Source organism: Pararge aegeria, chromosome 4 (assembly GCF_905163445.1).
Source record: "Pararge aegeria chromosome 4, ilParAegt1.1, whole genome shotgun sequence".
NCBI lineage: Eukaryota > Metazoa > Arthropoda > Insecta > Lepidoptera > Nymphalidae > Pararge > Pararge aegeria.
Window position 1 is genome coordinate 14,950,372 of NC_053183.1, and position 19,468 is coordinate 14,969,839.

The 19,468-nt window shown below is 36.1% G+C and overlaps 1 protein-coding gene across 4 annotated transcripts in view; it reads right to left on the bottom strand.

The window, feature by feature from the left end:
- Positions 1-19,468, bottom strand: part of LOC120637671 (choline-phosphate cytidylyltransferase A-like) — a 44,913-nt gene that overhangs the window by 2,609 nt on the left and 22,836 nt on the right. For 2 of the 4 annotated variants that reach the window (XM_039909608.1, XM_039909607.1), the window contains exons 3-7: positions 10,282-10,379; positions 6,496-6,658; positions 4,464-4,633; positions 3,078-3,304; positions 1,504-1,579 (exon numbers count right to left, since the gene is read on the bottom strand). In XM_039909608.1, the coding sequence (XP_039765542.1) occupies positions 1,504-1,579; positions 3,078-3,304; positions 4,464-4,633; positions 6,496-6,658; positions 10,282-10,379 (734 nt within the window). The remainder of the gene's footprint in view (positions 1-1,503; positions 1,580-3,077; positions 3,305-4,463; positions 4,634-6,495; positions 6,659-10,281; positions 10,380-19,468) is intronic. The other 2 variants (XM_039909610.1, XM_039909609.1) reach the window with 1 other exon arrangement.

Consider the following 19,468-nt stretch of genomic DNA (forward strand, 5'->3'; position numbering starts at 1 on the left):
TGAGTATTAAAATATAACATTCATAAAAAAATAAATATCCGCGGAACTAAGTTCGCCGAAACAACTAGTTTTTATTTATACATTTCTTGTGTGCGCGTGTATTTCACTGAACTCATCCTAGACGGCTGGACCGATTTGAATGAATTTTTCGGTATGCGTTTGGGTGGCACCCTGGATGGTTTAGATTCACAAATCAGCTCGACAGATGGCGCTGGGGTCAGCTAGTAATAATATATTAATTCCTTATTTGGTAACTATGACCCATCTACACTATTATATTACAGGATAATTAAAAACAGTAATAATCAAAGACTAAATAAAAAAACTTACATGAGATATAAATATGTATACAAAATAATTACAAATTAGAATTTCTGCCTCCAGGCAGCCCTGCATGAGTTAAATACTTTAATATATAGCTTGTAAATTGGAGTGGCATTGTCATGGCCAATATTTGGTATAATTTTCAAATATTTTTATAGGCAAAAATTTGTTAGTTTGGGTTACATTATCGCAATTTTGTTAAGGATCTTTATAGTATATGAAACTTCCTGATAATTTAGGTTCCTATTAGTAAAAAAGGGTTAAAATCGGTCCTGTAGTTTCTGAGCCTATTAGATAAACACAAAAAAAACACATTCCTTTTTAAAATATAAGTAGACTTAAAATGGGTGTCATGTAATGACCATCTTAATACTCTAAAGCCATCTCACGTATGAGAGAAGGCATTTGGCATCAATATTTTAAATTGCGAAAGTGTGTTTGTTAGTTACTTTGTCCTCCTTTCACGCAGCAACAACTTGATGTGTTCTTGTAAAGTTTTCTTACTTCCAAAAAACCTTTCGGTGTTTAAATAATATTGTTGTTTATTAATAACGTTAGTAAGTTTACTGACGTCATAAATGCGAACGTAAGTTAGTTGTTGAAAGTGAGTCTTTCACGCAGCAACTTTCGCATTAATAACATAAGTGGGGAAGCAGGGTTACAAACGCGATAGACGCGGGCAGTGCATACACTGAATACATGTGTAACAACTACGGTGCAATAAACTAAATAATTAAGCGTAGCGTGTCTACTGCTGCCCGATTCACTAACTCTTACAACAAGTTGCCAACTAGCCGTCTTCATCCAGAACTATAAAATTAAAAAAGCTCATTACATTACAATTTTGTATTCTAATAGTCAGTATGATACTTATATTGGCAGTGCCGTGAAAAATATGTGATCAACACACACACACAGACACATACAAGCATACACACACACACACACATACATACATACATACAGACACGTCAAACTCATAACACCCCATAATTTTTGCTTCGGGGGTTAAAAACGCATCAATTGATAGCGACAATTGTCAACTCATCGCATTTTTGTACGCAGATAACAGGTGGTAAGTCCACCGGTTAGCAACTGATGGAAAAGTTAGTGAATCGGGCAATCGGTGAGTGGTGCTTAGGTGTTATATGAAGAGCTAAGGAAGCGAGCAATAATTACCCAGTTACCTGCTTGTTGATCCCATAACAATTCGCAACGACGCCGCGACTTTGGTGGTGGTGGGGACGCTGAACCTCTGTAACAAATAAGGAATCGGTAAAATATTTTTCACACCACTCGCTCGACAGACACCGTCGAGGTTTTACAAGACCTGTGGGTACCATGATTACACGATTTGCTCGCTCGCAATATCGACGAGTATTGACATTTTTGAACATCCGAATAAATTGGAGGGCTTTTAGAATTTAAAAAAATAAAAATCAGAAGTACAGAATTTGCGACTCTAATGCCCGTTTTCACTAACGACGGACAAGGCAATGCCTAAGTTAGTAACGCCCAATAAAAGCTGATTGATTTCAATAGCGTGCATAGAGGGTATGCAGATTATAAGAAGAAATGTCCGGCACAAGTTATAAAAACTTAAGGGTAGGTGTTTATAACTCTTACAATGCCTATCCTTAAGTTATTTATAGCTCGTGCTTGAGATTTATTTATTCTTTTATCATCTGCGTGAGTGATTTATTACCTATTACCAATCGTTTTTCACTAGACAACTCATATAATCTAACTTGTCTATGGTTCTTGCCATAAGGTGTGGTATTTTGTGTTAGTATTATCATATTTTTCATTTTGCAATTGGATTTTCTTATATCTCTTTTAGTATTTTTGGACACAATGCACTGATATTGCTGATATCGCATGGATATTGGCTGAATGAGGGTTATATATATTTTTTTATTATATGTCGTAGCTTTAGACTTTTGAAAACTTTTTTTTTTCATTCAGAAATCACTCAGATCACTGGGCATCTGATTAAAACGATTCCTAGGTTTGGTGAAAACGGGCATAAAAAGGGTAAAATGAGGTACATTTTACGCAAACTAAAAATAGTATATGTAGTTTGATATGCGAAATCGGCTCCTCGGGCCAGAAAATCTTGTACTAACGGTACTGTTATCTAAAGGTAAAGTAAGTAAAGGTATGTCATTATGTGCAGCAATATTTTTGCGCCTTTAAGGTCATTCTTTTGTTTGCTTTAACCGTAGTCATGTTGCTCACCACTAGACACACAAGGCATTAGATAGAATTAGACAAAGAAAAACAATAAAAAAAATATTGTTCCATAAAACTAACAACATTTTAAGTACATTTAAACACTAGTATATTAATACTAGTGTTTAAATGTATACGCGTATTACAGTCCTCAATGTTCTGCTCTTCACATAGGATAACAGAACATAAAATAACTAATTTAAATTTATTAAGCTAAAATATTTTTTTAAACAATAATAATAATAATAAAAACCTTTTTATTTCCTACCTTACCTTACCTTTTATTATTTACCTTCGTATTACATTCATGTGTATCATCTATAAAAAAAACCCTTATATTATACACATTATTCACATCTGAAACTAATTAGATTACAACTCTTCTTGGGTGAGTTTAGAGTACTCCAGTTTGGTCCAGATTTCCCTATCCTTGGCTCTTTCGATCCACTCCTTCCGATTTTTAAATATGGAACGTTAATTTAGTAATGCAACAGATGAACAAGAAGGTAAGGTTTATTCACCTGTTGAGAGGCTCGGGGTCATCCCCGTTCTCGCTGGGCGCGGGGGAGCCGCGGGGAGACGGCGGCTGGCTTAGCGCTTGCATGAGCCGGCCCTTGGACTCGTTCCAGATGTTGGTGAGGCGGCCGTCCGGCCCGAATAGTAGCAAAAACGCATCGATCAGCTCGCGCGACTTCTCCTCCCACTTCGTCAGGATGTCAACCCTCTTCTCACCTATGTTCGTCATCACCTGCGATAAACATAAATAAAAATTCAAATTCAAAAATGTTTTATTCATGTAGACCTTATTATAGGCACTTATGAAGCGTTCATACATTTAACATGTTGCACTAATGTTAGTGATGGTGATAACTGGATTCGTTAACTTAAAACTAAAGCTAGGAGGGTTCCAAACGCGCCCCGGTCAAAAAAGATCCCAAAACAAACTTTGCCAGGTTGTTTTTGTTATCACCATCTCACAGTCTAGTTAATGTTGAGCTATGAAGTTAGAGCAATACATACCCAAGCTTTTTTATCATATTTAAGAAGTGTACGCCACTGTGTTATGCGTACTAATACAGCTGATGAATATTTTTATGAATATAATACACATAAATACATATAATGTACAGATAAACACCCAGACACTGAAAAAACATTCATGTTCATCTCACAAACATTTTTCCAGTTGTGGGAATCGCACCCACGGCCTTGGACGCCGAAAGCGGGGTCGCTGCCTACTGCGCCAACCGGCTGTCTTAGACGTGACCGTTTCCGGAATATAATCGGAAGGTAATTCGAAACACTAATGATCATCTTTTTAGGGTTCCGTACCCAAAGAGTTAAGATTGCGTTGTCCGTCCGTCTGTCTATCTGTTCTTATTTTTTTTTATTCCACTACAAGTTAGCCCTTGACTACAATGTGTGTCCATGAAGCGTAATAGGTAGAAAGTTGAAAATTTCATAGCTGATGTTTACCCTGTACAACATATACAGACTTTTTTCCCTTTTTACCCAACTACCGCCTTTAAACACAATAGCCTGGAGGGCTTGCAAAGAACGCGTCCTACAATTTGCCGACCTGCGTTCGTGAACCTGAGGTGTGGGTGTTAAGAATATACATACACCGGCAACCACCCCCTACAGACCGTAACATAAATTTGTAATAAATTGTAACGCGTAGTAGGCATGCAGCTAAATCATATCGTGAGATAGTTGAAAGTTTTACTCTAGTACTTTTTACTTTTATATATATATTTTTTATTTTATTATCTGTCCTATTATGAAAGAAAATTTCGTTATTCTTTAGTGTTAAGATTGTATAGCAATATGAATTAAGCTATGTGTTGACTGACTGCCACGGGGTTCTGTATTTGAGAATAATAATAATAATAATTTTGCTCGCTTACCTTTTTGCCTTTATCTTTGAGCTCGTCCATCTTGTTCTGCAAGCGGAACTTCTTCTCGTTAAGGAATGAGACGTTGAGCTCTTTCGCCGAGTACCCGCGCGCGAGGTTCCGCCGCACGTACATGTCGTAGTCGCGTACTATCCGCGCAACTATATCCGACGTTGATACGCCTAAAAAAAAAAATAAGATTAAAGAATACTCGTCATCCTCATTTCATTTCAATATAGTGTATACTTTTTTTATGCCACTATAAGCCTACTCCAATATAACCTGGTCAAGAAATTCGTTAAAACAGTGAGGAAACTACAAAGAAGCGTTCGAAACAGACCACTCAGAAAGATTCGAGCACCGACGAGGCCTCAAAACTTGCCCCCGACTTAAATCATGAGATAATACCTTCGATACTAAATTGAAAAATTGATTTTATGTAAAAAATCTTTTTTTTTTAAACAGTTTTATTAAAAGTTTTTTATACTTCGAACTTTGCAACATCGTATCGTACGGTTGTATATAGCATAGTAACTATTGTTCTGTAAAGTAGAATTTGGCTATATAACTTTTTTGTTTTACAATTTATTTTCTTACCTGTCTTATAATAAAAGAATGTTTCAATACTTTTTAGTGAAAAGTTTGTAGTTTGTTTTAATAATATGAGAAAAAAAAACAAGTAAGTTAAAATAAATACCGAAAACATATTAAGATATTTTACATAATTGGGATATGGTGATTTTACTTTTTTTTGTTATAGGAATTTTTCCCTAAATGTAATAAAATAAATTATATATTTACACTATAGGCAAGAAAAAATGTATTACATATTACATACATTATACACTATTTATTGCTCAATTATTCATACATACACGTATATTTCGGATTTAAAATCCCGAGGGAATCGTTAGTTTTCCAGGGATAAAAAGTAGCCTAAGTGCTCATTCGGACTATATATCTCCGTGCCAAATTTTATCATATTTTATTTATAATATATTTTATTACTAATAATATAGTATAGATAAATAGTACATTGTATACATTGCATAATGCTTTAAATGTGTACCTAAGGCCTGGGTGTAGGTCACAGGCCGTGGCAATCAGCAACACTTAAAGGTCATTATCGCTTGGCCCGTCGTCTGATTATCATGCATTCCAGAGCCGTAAATAGTCTTTTACGGGTACAACTAGATTACTTAACAAGCCTTTTCTCTATAATTGGTATAAGCGACTTACAGAAGACATATGACAATGGTAGCTGATGCCCGCGACTTGGTTCAACTTTTATTATTTTATCTTTTTATTCCACAAGTACCTCCTGCTGGTTCTCCCGGTGTTAAAGTATCCTATGTCCCGTCTCCAGAATGCAAAATTTTAATGCTAGCTCTAAAAAACATTCTACCAAGGTCATGTGGTCTTTTTTTATTCATGTGTCGCTTTTGACCCTCCTTTTTTTTTTTTTCACAATCATAATCTCGTTAACTGTCATCAGGCAGGTTTTTTTTCTGTACTCACAATTGTCCTCCTATATAGCACAGTGATAAGTGGGAGATCCCGGTTTAAATCCCCGAAAGAGGCAGTTTTAGGGAATTTATAATTTCGGAATTTGCTCTGGTCTGGTAACTACGTACCGATAGTAGGACTAACTACAGCACGTCTAGGATGGGCAGGAGACATTTTTCTCTTCATCTTCTCTTTCATTTCATTGACGCACGTCAAAATAATATCCAAATAATAGACGCGTAATAATAAACCGGATTAAACTTCGTGGGCACGTTAATTTTATCCCTTGTGGCCTATAATCGAGGTTATGACTTTGGTCATTGCTTTTGCTGGCCGTGCTGTAGTTAAAAAAAACTGGAACCTCAAACTTTTTCCCAGCGCGATTTGGTCTTATAGTTTGAAGCTCATAATATAAGACAAAATCACGCACTATTATACATAGACAAAATTTTGGTCCTTGGATAATATAAAATAAATTGGTCCATGAGATGAGGTCTGGAGGAGTATGAATTATTGTTATTACTGGTTAAAGACTCACCCTCTGTTCTCTCCGTGGCGACGAACATGTCCTTAGCCTTGATCATGGCGTACGTGTCCTCGCAGTCCTGCGTCGTGTAGGGTATGTCGTCGTGCGCTATGAAGTCGATCTTGTGCTTCTCCAGAAACTCCTCGTCGTACTCCCACGGCGCGTCGCGCACTACCTATAGTTTAAGAAGCATTGTAAGGTCACTATTTGATTTGATAATCATGAAATGGGGGCCCAAGGACACATACATTAAGAAGTGGTCAGAGCATTCGGGGTTACTGAGTTCGATCTCAAACACGGACCTCAAACTTGCGGACCCGAGTTATTTGCGTTTTTAATTGCAAGGAATTTAAGGAATCATTTGCTTTAGCGGTGAAGAAAAACATCGTTAGAAAACCTGCATGCCTGATACATTCCATAACGTTTTCAAAAGTGTGCGAAGTCTACCAACCAGTACTTCGCTAGTGTGTTGGACTACGGCCTGAAACCCTCCTAATTATGAGAAAAGACGCGTGCTCTGTAGTGGACAGGTAATGAGTTGATAATGATGATCCATTGAGAAAGGATTCCAGTGCCGAGTGATACATTAATCATTTACCCAACTTGCGGAAGAAAAAAACTAAGCTCAGAATATCTCTACTTAATCGATCCGAAATAAGGACACCTTCGAAGGACTCAGTGCTACTCCAGCACCCGTGATCCCAAAGATCACGGGTGCTGGAGTAGCGACCTTCACAAAGCCGTAATGGATAGCCAGGACTAAAGGCCTCTCCCTACAGAAGGGTTTGAAAATAATCACCATGCTCGCCAGACAAGTTGGTGATCGCATTCGACGGTAGTAGTAACACAGGGTTTGCTGTCCGTTCTCCTTTATATTCCCTAAGTCGCCTCGTACGAAACCCGCGGGAAGAGTGTGTTGATAACTGTTTTTTTTATCTTCCATCACAACACGGCACAAGACCGTAACACGCGGGAATTCCTACAAAGGATCTATGTCTAGCTGTGAACATCTGGCGGTTTCATCGTAGCATTGACACCTACTCTATATTTATATTGACTAAGCCAGCATTCAACCATCCGATATATTTAAGTAATCAAAATAACAGTAACATCAGTGAACACACAGTATTCTTCATTAAACAATAAAAAATAATAATGAGACAGACGAGACGATGGAAAGAATTTTTGAGAATTCATTAGCGAGCTATTTTAAAAAGGCATTGTAACCGTAATAGAAAAAAAAAGGTCATTGGGTTAGTAAATCATACGTTACTGACCCGTTGCTACATTTAGAACGGCGATGTTGACAGTTAAAATTAGTCACTCAGCTGTTAATGAGTGTCCGGCGGTTTCTATTACGAATGTGCTAAGTGGTATAGCTTTATCAATGATGAATAGATACGCAATAGAGAAGTGCGAAGAATAGTTTTTTGTACGTACAAAACAGTTCAGTACAAAATGTATTAGTAAGTTCTGACTTCACGGGTACAGGTGTCCTAGTTCGTAAGTAAGGGCTAGAATAATGATGTATTTTACTATTGAGCCATTTGGATCATGTTACTTGAATAAAAATGTATTATTATTTTTTTTTTTTTCTTAAATAAGTCACAGTTATACGGAGTTTAATTCAAAATTCATTTATTTCAAGTAGGCCTAGTTTTGAAACGTCAAGTAAGTCTGTTTTTAGTGACTCTACCACCGGTTCGGAAGGCAGATTTCACTGAGAAGAGCCGGCAAGAAACTCAGCTGATTGCTCTTTTCCAACATCATTTTAGAGTTTAACAATCTATAGAATTTTTCTGTTTTGTGAGAGATGAGAGCGGAGTGGCCTGCTTCCAAGCAGCCTTGTCGTTAAGGAATTCATCATTCATGCAAAGAGCTTCGGTAATTTTGTGTTCTCAAGGTTTCATTCTGACTTATTAGTTTCGAGGCCCGAGATTTACTTTAAAATTATTAGCTTTAATAACCACTATTGTTGTTATAAAACAAGGCCAGTCCGCCATATCAAGGTGTGTTCCAAACTGTTTTACCATCCATATTCTTTTTACATAACCCGAAAGCTAGTTAGAACATTTTCCAAAATTAATAACCCAATCTGCATTTGGAAGAATATGTACACTATGGAGCCCTCGAAAGCGAAGGACATTAAGGAGCAAATTCTAGGCAAGGTGTCTTCAAAATCCTTAACAGACTTCTACGGAGGAAAAACGTTTAGGAATTCGTAAATTTAAGTTATTTAGCGCTTCACAGCTTATATAATACTAAACAGATTTTATTAGGTTTTCGACAATTGTGTTTCCTCGAGGTTTATGTATGTAAGAGAAAATAAGCTCTTTACGGCAATTCATTTGATCTTATTATTTACGTATTTATTTATAGTTACGACCTATTGTAAGACCTACATGTCATAGGAAAACAGTGAAAATAACATTTATTTATTAGCATCTTAATGTAACAATAGGAGATCAAGAGTTATCGCACGTGATAGTTTTTTTTTTAATATTCCAGCGAAACCGTTAGTTTTCCAAGAATAAAAAGAGATTCCTCTAGGACGCTATCTTCTTGGACGGGAAAGGTTAATAAAAATAAAAATTCTATGTGCGTTTCCTGATTACCAATTGGATCTGTACAAAATTACATCCACATCGCAAATTTTATTGATGTTAGTTAGTATTCGTAATTTTATCTAAGTTTATTTTAATATTTCAATGGTATCTTTTAATGTATGCCATACATTAAAACACATAATGGGGGTTGTTTAAAATCCACAATTTTAAACAACCCCCTTACGGTTAGTGGTTGTGGTTTATTTATTTTAATGCGTAATCTGTATTACGCACTAAAAGAAATAAAAATTTTGTTGTTATTCTTATAACTGTCGTATACAGAACCCTGTGTACAGCTCGCACTTGTAAGTAAAAAGCACCTTTTACTTTTTTGGCATCATCACGTTTAATTTACTGTTTTATGTGTATGTAAAGCAATAACTGTACTCTTTTTGGGCAATGTAACGCTAACTTTGCGTTTATTTTAAAATTTACAATGCAAATAAGAAAAAAGGGGGCAGATAATTTGCACTATGATGCCTGCTTTATTTCTGTTATTTATTACCGAGAAAAAACATTAAAAGCCTTATTAATAAACGTGGCATAACGTAGGAATATGCATGCAGTATTTTTTTAGGCATTTGAAAGGTGCTTTCAGTTGTGACGAATTAAAAGAAGTCAATAAGGTTTTTTTATTGATTGTTCTTATAAATGCAAACTAACTTAAATTGGCACGTTATAGAAGTCAGATGAGATTGAACTTTATATTATGATATACTATTATATTTTTATTCTGATTAATTATTTTACTGAATTAAAGTGTTATTTATTTAACGTTCATAGTTCGTTGTAATCATATTGTTTAAGACAGTTAAAATTATTTTAATGCGTCATAAAATAATAAGTGATAAAGAAGCGCGGGGTTTTTATTCTCGCAATTTGTATTTAACGTACGGAATTTCACCATTACAAATCAATTGACTCTTCATTTTAAGTTTATATGGACTCCTCGGCATTTTTGCAAATCTTTATAATGAAGAAAATATTCACACAAATATACCGCGCCGCACCCCGTGAAATTCGTATCAAAACCCAGTTTCAAAATTTCGAAGAAACAATCGCGAGATATTTAATTAAATTAAATTATTTGTTACAAAAATGTTTTCGTATTGTTATTTTAAAATCCTTGAGTGTAGTTCTCATACGGTTTAAAAACTCTAGATCGATTTCGATCTAGTAAAGGAGTAATTACCTCGTCGACGTATCTGCAATGCCGGACGGCTTCGTACCTTTCGTCTTCGGTCATCACCGTACGCCCTTTGCGGCTATGTGTTAGTCTGTCACTGCAGACTGAAAATAAAGAAAAAACCGTTTTCAGGAACAACACATTTAATAATCGACCTTTACTAGATGAGACCTATATCTATCCTCAGAGGATATAAAATGGAGAAAATATCCAGTCATCGTCATCATCAACCCATTACAGGCCCACACGGGTCTCCTCTCACAATGAGAATGGGTTACTGGGCACGCTGACTCAGTGCGGATTGGTGGAATCAACACACCTTTAAGAAAATTATGTAGAACTCTCAGGCATGCAGGTTTCCTCACGATGTTTTACTTCACCGTTAAAGCAAGTAATATTTTAATTACTTAAAACGCATATAACTTGAGGTGCGAGGATTCGAACTCTGCCCCCTGAAAGTGAAGTCGTGTGATAGCCCAGTAGGTAGGATTACCTACTGGGCTATCACAGCTTCGCTCAGGGGAGAGGTATAGACACTTTTATTTTTTTTTAATTAACAATGAGAGATGGTGATAACCTAAATAATAACCGGCTCAGGCTTTTGCGGGCTTCTTAGTTGTGCTTGGAAAACCCGTAAGTTTACGAGTTCAGTTATAACTATATCATTTCACTTCAATACCTTTATTAGTATGTATACGCATTAAAAGTTAGCGTTATATATTAGTTATTAGAAGAGAGCTTAGCATGCGCACCGATACGGCTGAACTCGAGATGAATTTCGTCGGATTATGCCTGACTTGATGCCCGTTAGCCAATAGTCAACAATGCAAGTCAGTTTAAAACTCAAGAATATTCCTTCTCTTTTTGTTTTACAAAGTTGAATTGATTTCGCCAGTGATTATTACGGAAGACTCAAGTGTTAGATTTAACCCTAGGAAATATTACAGCAGATATAACAGTGTTCCGATATTTGAGAACGGTTCAACGATTGCAAGCGTTCAAATCTTATACTAAGAATAAGACGAGAAAGGTGCACCAATGTTTTCCAAACAGATCCATGACGTCATTTCTGTTTTCGCCGTAATGTTTATTCACTCTGAAGTTATTTTTAAGAGCCACAAACACTTTTTACGCTCTCAATCTATTAATAAATTGTAAATTATTTTAGATTGATTGTTTTTGGTTTTTCTCCGTAACTCGTCATAACATATTATTTCAAACTTAAAATCATTCGCGTAGAATTTTTGTTTTTCCTTTTCCGACGGTATAGACCAACTCAGAATCGTCTTACAAAGTCGTCTTACTACTTAAACTAAAATGTTCTGTTGGAATATGAGGTCTATGTCTTTCCGTAGGTAAAAATAGGTGATACCTATTACAGCATGTAAAGTAACCTTCATGAGAAAATCCTTTCAAAATCGGTTTATCAGTTTCGCTTCCGAACATTAAGCCGAACAATCGAATGTCAATGTCATTGTAAATGTTAAATAAATTGAATATTTAATTACTTTTATTTAAATTTCTACGTCATATTCGTTAATAGTTATTATTGTAATTAACTTTTAATAACCACAATTCATGACGGAAATATTAACAGAAACAGAAATTTTATCACAGTCTTCGTACAATTATTGTACGTAATAAAATTTCAATGCCTAGATCTAGTGTGGATCAGTTGTACACCTTTGAGAAAGTTATGAAGAATTCTGCTGGCATTTAGATTTCATCACAATGTTTCCCTCCATCGTTAAAACAAGGGATCTGTCGATTGCTTAAAACCCACATAACTCCGAAAAGTTAGAGGTGTGTGCCGAGGATCAAACTCCTAACTAATAATATATCACCACTTTTTATAATAATGCACGTAATAAGTGATATATAGGTACTCGATGACATTAATATTCCTATAAATTGACCCAATTAATACCGACACCACGCGACTTGCATACAAATCGGTCATTGACACGACACGGATGTTACTAAACGACTAAGTTCTCAAACAACACTAAGCCATTTCTTATTTCCTGCATAGACATTTTACTGAAATAACTTCCGCTGCCATGTACACATTTACGTAATATGAAACCTTTCGCGGAAAATAGGGCAGCCTAGTTTTACTCGCAGATTCAGAGCATTGACCGCTTTACGATTACCTTCCTTTGTATTTATCATTGATCAATTAATTCATCATAGTTAGTTTGGCTGAGATGTATGAACCAAACTTATACCTTATTTCTAAACCAAAATTCTATAAGTAAACTGTAAAAGAGTTTCTAAAAGTTTTAAAATCACGATGAGATTACGATGAGCTTAAAAAAGTAAAACTTCTCTAAGGGACTGGTTCTAAGAAGATGTTTCGTAACTGACTAGATCATGTATAGTATCTTAAGAAATGACTTCGGGAAAAATAAAATGATTAGATATGAATACAATAGACCTACTTACAATAAATATAATCCTGTGTTCGATGCGTATTAATTTAAATTTTAATCAAAATTTTTGTTAATACTAATTTCCTATGCAAAAATTCTTATTTTTTAACATGAAACATTTAGCTCATTTAGTCAAAATACAGTAAGAAATTGTTTGATGTTTTATTGACTATATGTTTTAAATAAACAATACAAACATCTGGCCATAAAATTAAGAAACTTTTTCTTCTATATTATGTTTGAATTTTAAAACGCTACTGTTGAATAAACTAGTTTTCTATCTTTGACTCCGCTCTGTTTCAACTTCCAATGCGGTATAGAATATGCGGGTATGCGGGCATACGGGCTTTAACGATTATTCATCACACATTAGTGATTCCATACAAGACCTCATATAAGCATCATAGTAAAATGTATTTAAATTTAAGCTGGTTTACGTAGGCATCTTATTTAAACAGGTGAAAGAGTTTTATATAACTTTAAATTGTTATACAAATGATAATGATATTATTAATTCCACGCTTTTATACGGAACGATAACGACACTAGTAGTTTCAAAAATTAATATGTGCTCGCGACACGTTCAACAAATCAATTTGAAAATCGGCTAACCTTTTCATTCCTTGACAGCACAATAGCGCTATCTATCTATTCGCGAATTTAGAATGCATTTGCTGCTTTTCCACGGTCTTTTGATCAAAGATGCAATTCTCTTCCTTCTGATGGCAATAAATCATCAGTATAAGCCCTCGTGAACATTTCGGATGCACCACAATTACGCGGTCAGCCTAAAAGCATTCTGAAGCCGTCATTATATTGAACTTGTACAGCATTAAAATAAAAAGCAATGTATAAAGTGAACGTCTCGCGCACGCACGCTGTTATTTCGTAAATGACGTTGCTGAGCAATAAAGTGAAAAAAAATAATTTTACATTATTGTTGTTTTTATTAAAGTGCGGAATTAAAAATACAAACTATACGTAGATATAAAGCTTAACTCTAAACATTCAGGGTCAGCAAGCGTCTCGTTTCGGTGGGTATCTACTAGGATGTGTACAAGGTTGAAACTTGAATACTACCTACCCATAACAATGGGGTGCTAGGTAACACACAAATGATAGGCTTCAATTTTACAAGTACAATATAGTGTCTAATATTTTTTTAAGCGGAAATGAAAATTTAGAAATTGAAATTGGAGCGGAAGAGAAAATTTAGAAATTGTTCATTTTAAAATTGCCTCTGCAGGGGTTCGAACCCGGGACCTTCCTTTCAAAAACACAGTGCTCACCGCTGCGCCAGGTATATCGTCAAGACAATATGTAAAAAAACCCCATGCGATGTGAGACGTGGCGACACCTATGGGATGCCTTATCACAACATAGAATTGTGTATGGAAGGCTGTGATAGCCTAGTAATTCGGTCTTCGGCCTCCCTCTTGATGGAACTAAATTCGATCCCCGGCACGCATTTCTAACTTTCCGAAATAATGTGCAAACATCATTTGTAAAGGAAAACCTCGGTAAGGACACCTGTTTGCCGAGATTTCTCCATAATGTTCTCAAACGCTTGTGCAGTCCTCAAACCGAAAATGGCAAGCGTAGTTGACTACGGCCTAAACCCTTCGCATTCCGAAAAAAGACCCTCGCGCTGCACTGGGCTGGCAATGGTTTGATCATGACGATCGCAGAGGCATATCGACTAGGGGTGCTGCCTAGTATATTTAATTATACTTTGAATTTAAGACTATTTTATTAAGAAACATACATATAAAATATATACACACTATGGCCGACTATTTACTAAGATGCGAGTATTTTTAGTTTTCATATATTTTATAAAAAAGGGGAAATAATAATAATTATTAATAATAAAAATAATCAATTTTAATTTGTTGCCTAGTAAATCACTGGTTAGAAAACTACGAGGAAATACGTTGAGTATCGGACATCAATCAGTACAGGTTAAGTAAGACTGGTCACTTTGCAAACCCACAGCACCAATCTTGTTAGACCCGGAAGCGGCTAGGACCCTCGTAGCTTTAGTTTACGAATATAGGTATCACCATAAGCTCACCATGTATGCATTTGTAGGCACATATTAAAAATGTCTTCTATAATTCAACGCTTTTTTTTTGTAACACTATCTTCCCTGACGCTTGGCGCAGGCCTCCTCTCTTTTAGGAGTAAGAGTTTGGGTCTTTAATTATATTTTTATAAAAATTGATAAATCCCTCAGTGCCTGAAGACAAAAGTCTTCGAACAGTGCGTGTTGCCAGTGATGACCTATGGCTCTGAAACATGGTCGCTAACTATGAGCCTCATTAGAAGGCTCAGAGACACTCAGCGGGCGATGGAGAGAGCTATGCGTGGTATCTCTACGCGATCAAATCAGAAATGTGGAGATTCGTAGAAGAACCAGAGTTACCGACATAGCTCAACGAGTCGCGAAGCAGAAGTGGCAATGGGCCGGGCACATAGTTCGGAGAAAGGATGGACGTTGGGGTCCCAAGGTGCTGGAATGGCAGCCCCGAACTGGTAGGCGCAGCGTTGGTCGGCCCCCGACGAGGTGGACAGACGACATTAAGCGCGTCGCAGGTAGCCGCTGGATCCAAGCGGCTCAGAACCGTGGAACTTGGAACTCCCTACAAAAGACCTATGTCCAGCAGTGGACGTCTATCGGTTGATGTGTTGATGATGATGAAAAATTGATAATATAAATAGTTTGAGTATCTGCCAGAAGTGCGTGAAACAGAAAGTGTGACTTTGTTTACGAGTTCTCATACGTTTTCTACGTTTCTGTTTCCTTATTAATATAAGTACACGTATAAGGAACTTTTACTTTTCACACGGCTGTGACGCACCCAGTGTAACAGATAGCTACGCAATCGTTTACAGGGCCAATCTCGTCATCGAGCTAATTTGCATCGAATTGTTTCGAAAAATAAATAAATAATGCAGGTTCAAAATTAGAGTCACTTTCGGTTATCTTGTGAAGGGAATTCCCCGTTGTCTAAATTGTACGACTTCAATGGTAAGTATACATTAATGCCCTACTGTGATGTACTTACATATAGAGCTTAGGGCCACCATGCCGTTCCAATTTTAACTTTTAAATTGAAAACATTTACAAAGCTATTCTTAACTTTAACAAGGCAAGTTTAAAAGGGGGGGGGTTACTTATTAATAGGGTATTTATTATAGAGTAATTTACCATAATAATGGGAAAATTTAAAACCTACCCTGTAATTTTTGAACTTATACTTCTTTCGGCGCGTTATGGAAAAATGATAAGAGTAAATTTTTATGATGCGCGCGCACACCGTCCCAAAAAACCGACACCATGAAGTTAGCTATAAGGTTTGACAGTTGTACTCTTTCAATTGTCAAAGTCTGCTCATTCCGGTGATTTAATTGATTCAATTGTACAAAAATCTCAAATTTTAATGTTTAGTGAAACTTGGTTGTCCGATAATGAGTCTATTAGTATTCCCAATTTATTTATGTTTATTATATCCATTTCTTTAATTATGTAGATTTTTTTTTGTGATATTTAAATTCACTTTAATAAAATTTTGACTAGATAATGCATTATAATAAAACTTTCAATGTATATCCCTTTTTTCTATTGTTAGTGTCGTTTTTTTTACAAACTTAGAATAAGGCGAAAGATAAAATTTTTGAAAAGATTTTTATCTTGTTACGCCAAAGAAGTATAACTTCTAACGCGTGTACATAACACATTTTATAAATATTCTTTATAGAAATAATTGACGTACCAAGCTTTAACCCGATTCCTTTGCTAGCCTTTTTTTGCCTAAGATCTTACTTAACAGAATCAATTACAACATTTTACCACTAAATAAAATAGATTTCGAAGCACGTCATTAACATCGTACGATCGGCGGGTCCAAAGATCGATAACTGAATATTCATTATCCCTACTTATATGCGAAGGAGTGTTTGAATGTCGGATTGACGTGTTTTTTTGCATAATAATTATTAACAAAGTACCGGCCCACTAAAGGTCACGGGTCTCCTCTAAGTCTAGTCCACCAAATGGCCAAGAGCAGATTGGTAAGACTACATACGCCTATGAAAACATTATAGAGACCTCTCAGGCATCAGGTTTTCCTACGATGTTTTCCTCCACCCCCTGAGATGGAGACCGAAGTCTAACCCAATCTAACCGCTTCACCGCTTTGGATAGATAGTTTTAAGGCTGGAGTTTATAAGCTTTAAATAATGACCAGCTCTTTTGGCATAGATTTACGGATTTTTATTTAGTAGTTCTTAGTTAGTTTACTAGGAATAATAAACAGTATTTATTTTCTAAGAGGAGTGCTTCGGTAGGCGCCGCTGGCTGGGTATCGGTTGTGTGCGAAAGCGTTCCCATGACCCAGTCACCAGGCGTCGAGTTGGAACTCCGTGGGGTATTAGAAGGTAAGAATCCGACATACTGCAGCTCCACGTGGGGGGTTGTATCAATGAGGATTTCTCCACGAGAAAAAAAAAGCAATAATAAACAGGATCTTTTTTACTCTCAATTTATTAAACTTGAAAAAGTCAGTTTGTCCTTTGGTTTGAAAAATTTCGCAACCTGTGACATTGGAAGAAAGGAGGGAGGGTAACGGAAGCGATCACGGCATAGTAAATGTTTCTTTTGCCGGTGCCGATACAGTTTTGAGCTATTCTTAGCGGTACACAAGTCCCGAGTGTCTGTGAACAACATCGGTAACGTGAAAATCTCAAATAAATCTCACTGTTTGCTTTTAGGACGAAGTTTTATGTTCTACACTCATACTGTACCTTTCACAAAATCTCAGTCACTATAAAACTGAGCGCAAACTAAAGCATGGCGTGGCAGCAGTTGATGGAGCTGCGCAAACGTCACTTTGTTATTGACTGTTACACCTTAACAGGACATGGTTACTTTGTCTGGTAGCGACCATCGGAAAAAGTCGTTAGGTGTTAGTTCACTAGTCAGAGCGCTTAGTAAATTTGCATGCTCGCAATCGTAGAGCTGTCGAGTATCAAAATAATGTAACGTCAAAGCGAAATTGACCTAATGGTACGCGTTTTAGAATTGAAAATTTTGTTGAATTGAAAATTTTGTTTTTTATATTGAGAAGAGTGTCTGCTGTAAAACTGGGGACAAATTTGAGCTTTAAGGCAAGTTGCATTAATACTATTTTACACAGACATTACAGAGTATCCATAGTCGAAATCGACCTTCGATTAGAAGCGTACAAAAATATAACTATAGCAGGTTAGTTGACAAACCGCGTATTTGAGGTGCACCTTCGGTAGCGTGTGAGCATGTGGGAAATCCCCTTGAGATCATGACTAGTGAATATTGTCCGGCTAATACTTATACCTACGGGGATTTCACGTGTGCATTATATACGAATAATGAAACTCAGTGGTCGATATAATTGCGCTTGCGCTTTAGACATATCTCGTAACACAAACAACCAATGAATGAAACCAATGTGTTTAAAACAACCAATAAATTCGCGAATTCGTTCGGTGCTTCTGTCTTATGATACTACGAAGTACGAATGCTTTACCATCCTCAAATGGGCAACGTAATGAAAAGGGTGTCAACCTTTGGACCCTGTTTAGTATAAGAATGAAAAGTATAAGAATAAAACTCAAAACACAGTAACGAATTTCTATTGCAATTCCAAGAATATTTCCCTAGGCTGAACAAAATAAGAAATAAAATTTATATTTTCTAAAGCTCTGTTATTCAAGCTGAAAGTCTGCATTCTGCAAACATGAATTATTCACCAGTTCGCTCTGAAAAACTAGCTCAGTGTTCTCGGTTATGTTAACAATAGTTACTTGTCCTTTTTATTTACTTACGGGCCAATAAAATGAATAAATTGAAAAAAAATGGAAACCTACTTTCATACAATATGCCAAAGAGCAAAAGATGTTTTTTTTAAAACATGTAGAGCTGCAATCACATCTGATGGTAAATTGATGATACAATTAAAGATGAATGGCGCTGCTTGCTTAGATGCATATTTAGTATTGACTCATGACTTTAACGAACACTTGCAGATAGTACAGAAACGCGATTTACGTGTGTGATTGTGCGAGCGTTTAATAAACGAGAGGGTCTATGTACCTACATTTTCATGGGATACCAACTAATTATCGATGCAGATCCTTAAGGTGCCAGGCCATTCGATGAAAAAAGAAAGAGGGAAATTAGATCGAATAATTCTCGAGACACACTCAAAAATAAATCTTGTAGAATACCGATGGATAGATAACCTTGCGTTTTTTTTGAGAGGTCAGATCAAACACAAATAGCAATAAAACTAAATACATAATATGATAAAGTCGAAGAATATTTAACTACTAGCTGTTGCTCATTAAGGATTTCCGTTCTCTATCACAGACTGTACATGCAACAGTGTACATGCAGGGAAGTAAGACATGATACACAAAAACAAGATGAGATATGGTTCTAGGTGTATTCAAAGGCGGATCGGAATAAGGCAGCAACGAATTTGCGTAAAAAAGCATCAAATTATTTAAGCACTGACTGTGATATAAAGTAACATCACCATACAAATAAAATCATCCGTGCCGAAAAAAACAACTCCCTTCTTTTTGAAGTCTGATGAGATATATTTTAAACAGTTCAGGCTTAGCATATTCTTATTGCTCGTGCCAAGTTCGCTGGCCTAGATAAATTTGTAATTCCAATAGACTATGCTGATAGACAGATCATCATGTCATTCTTAGCA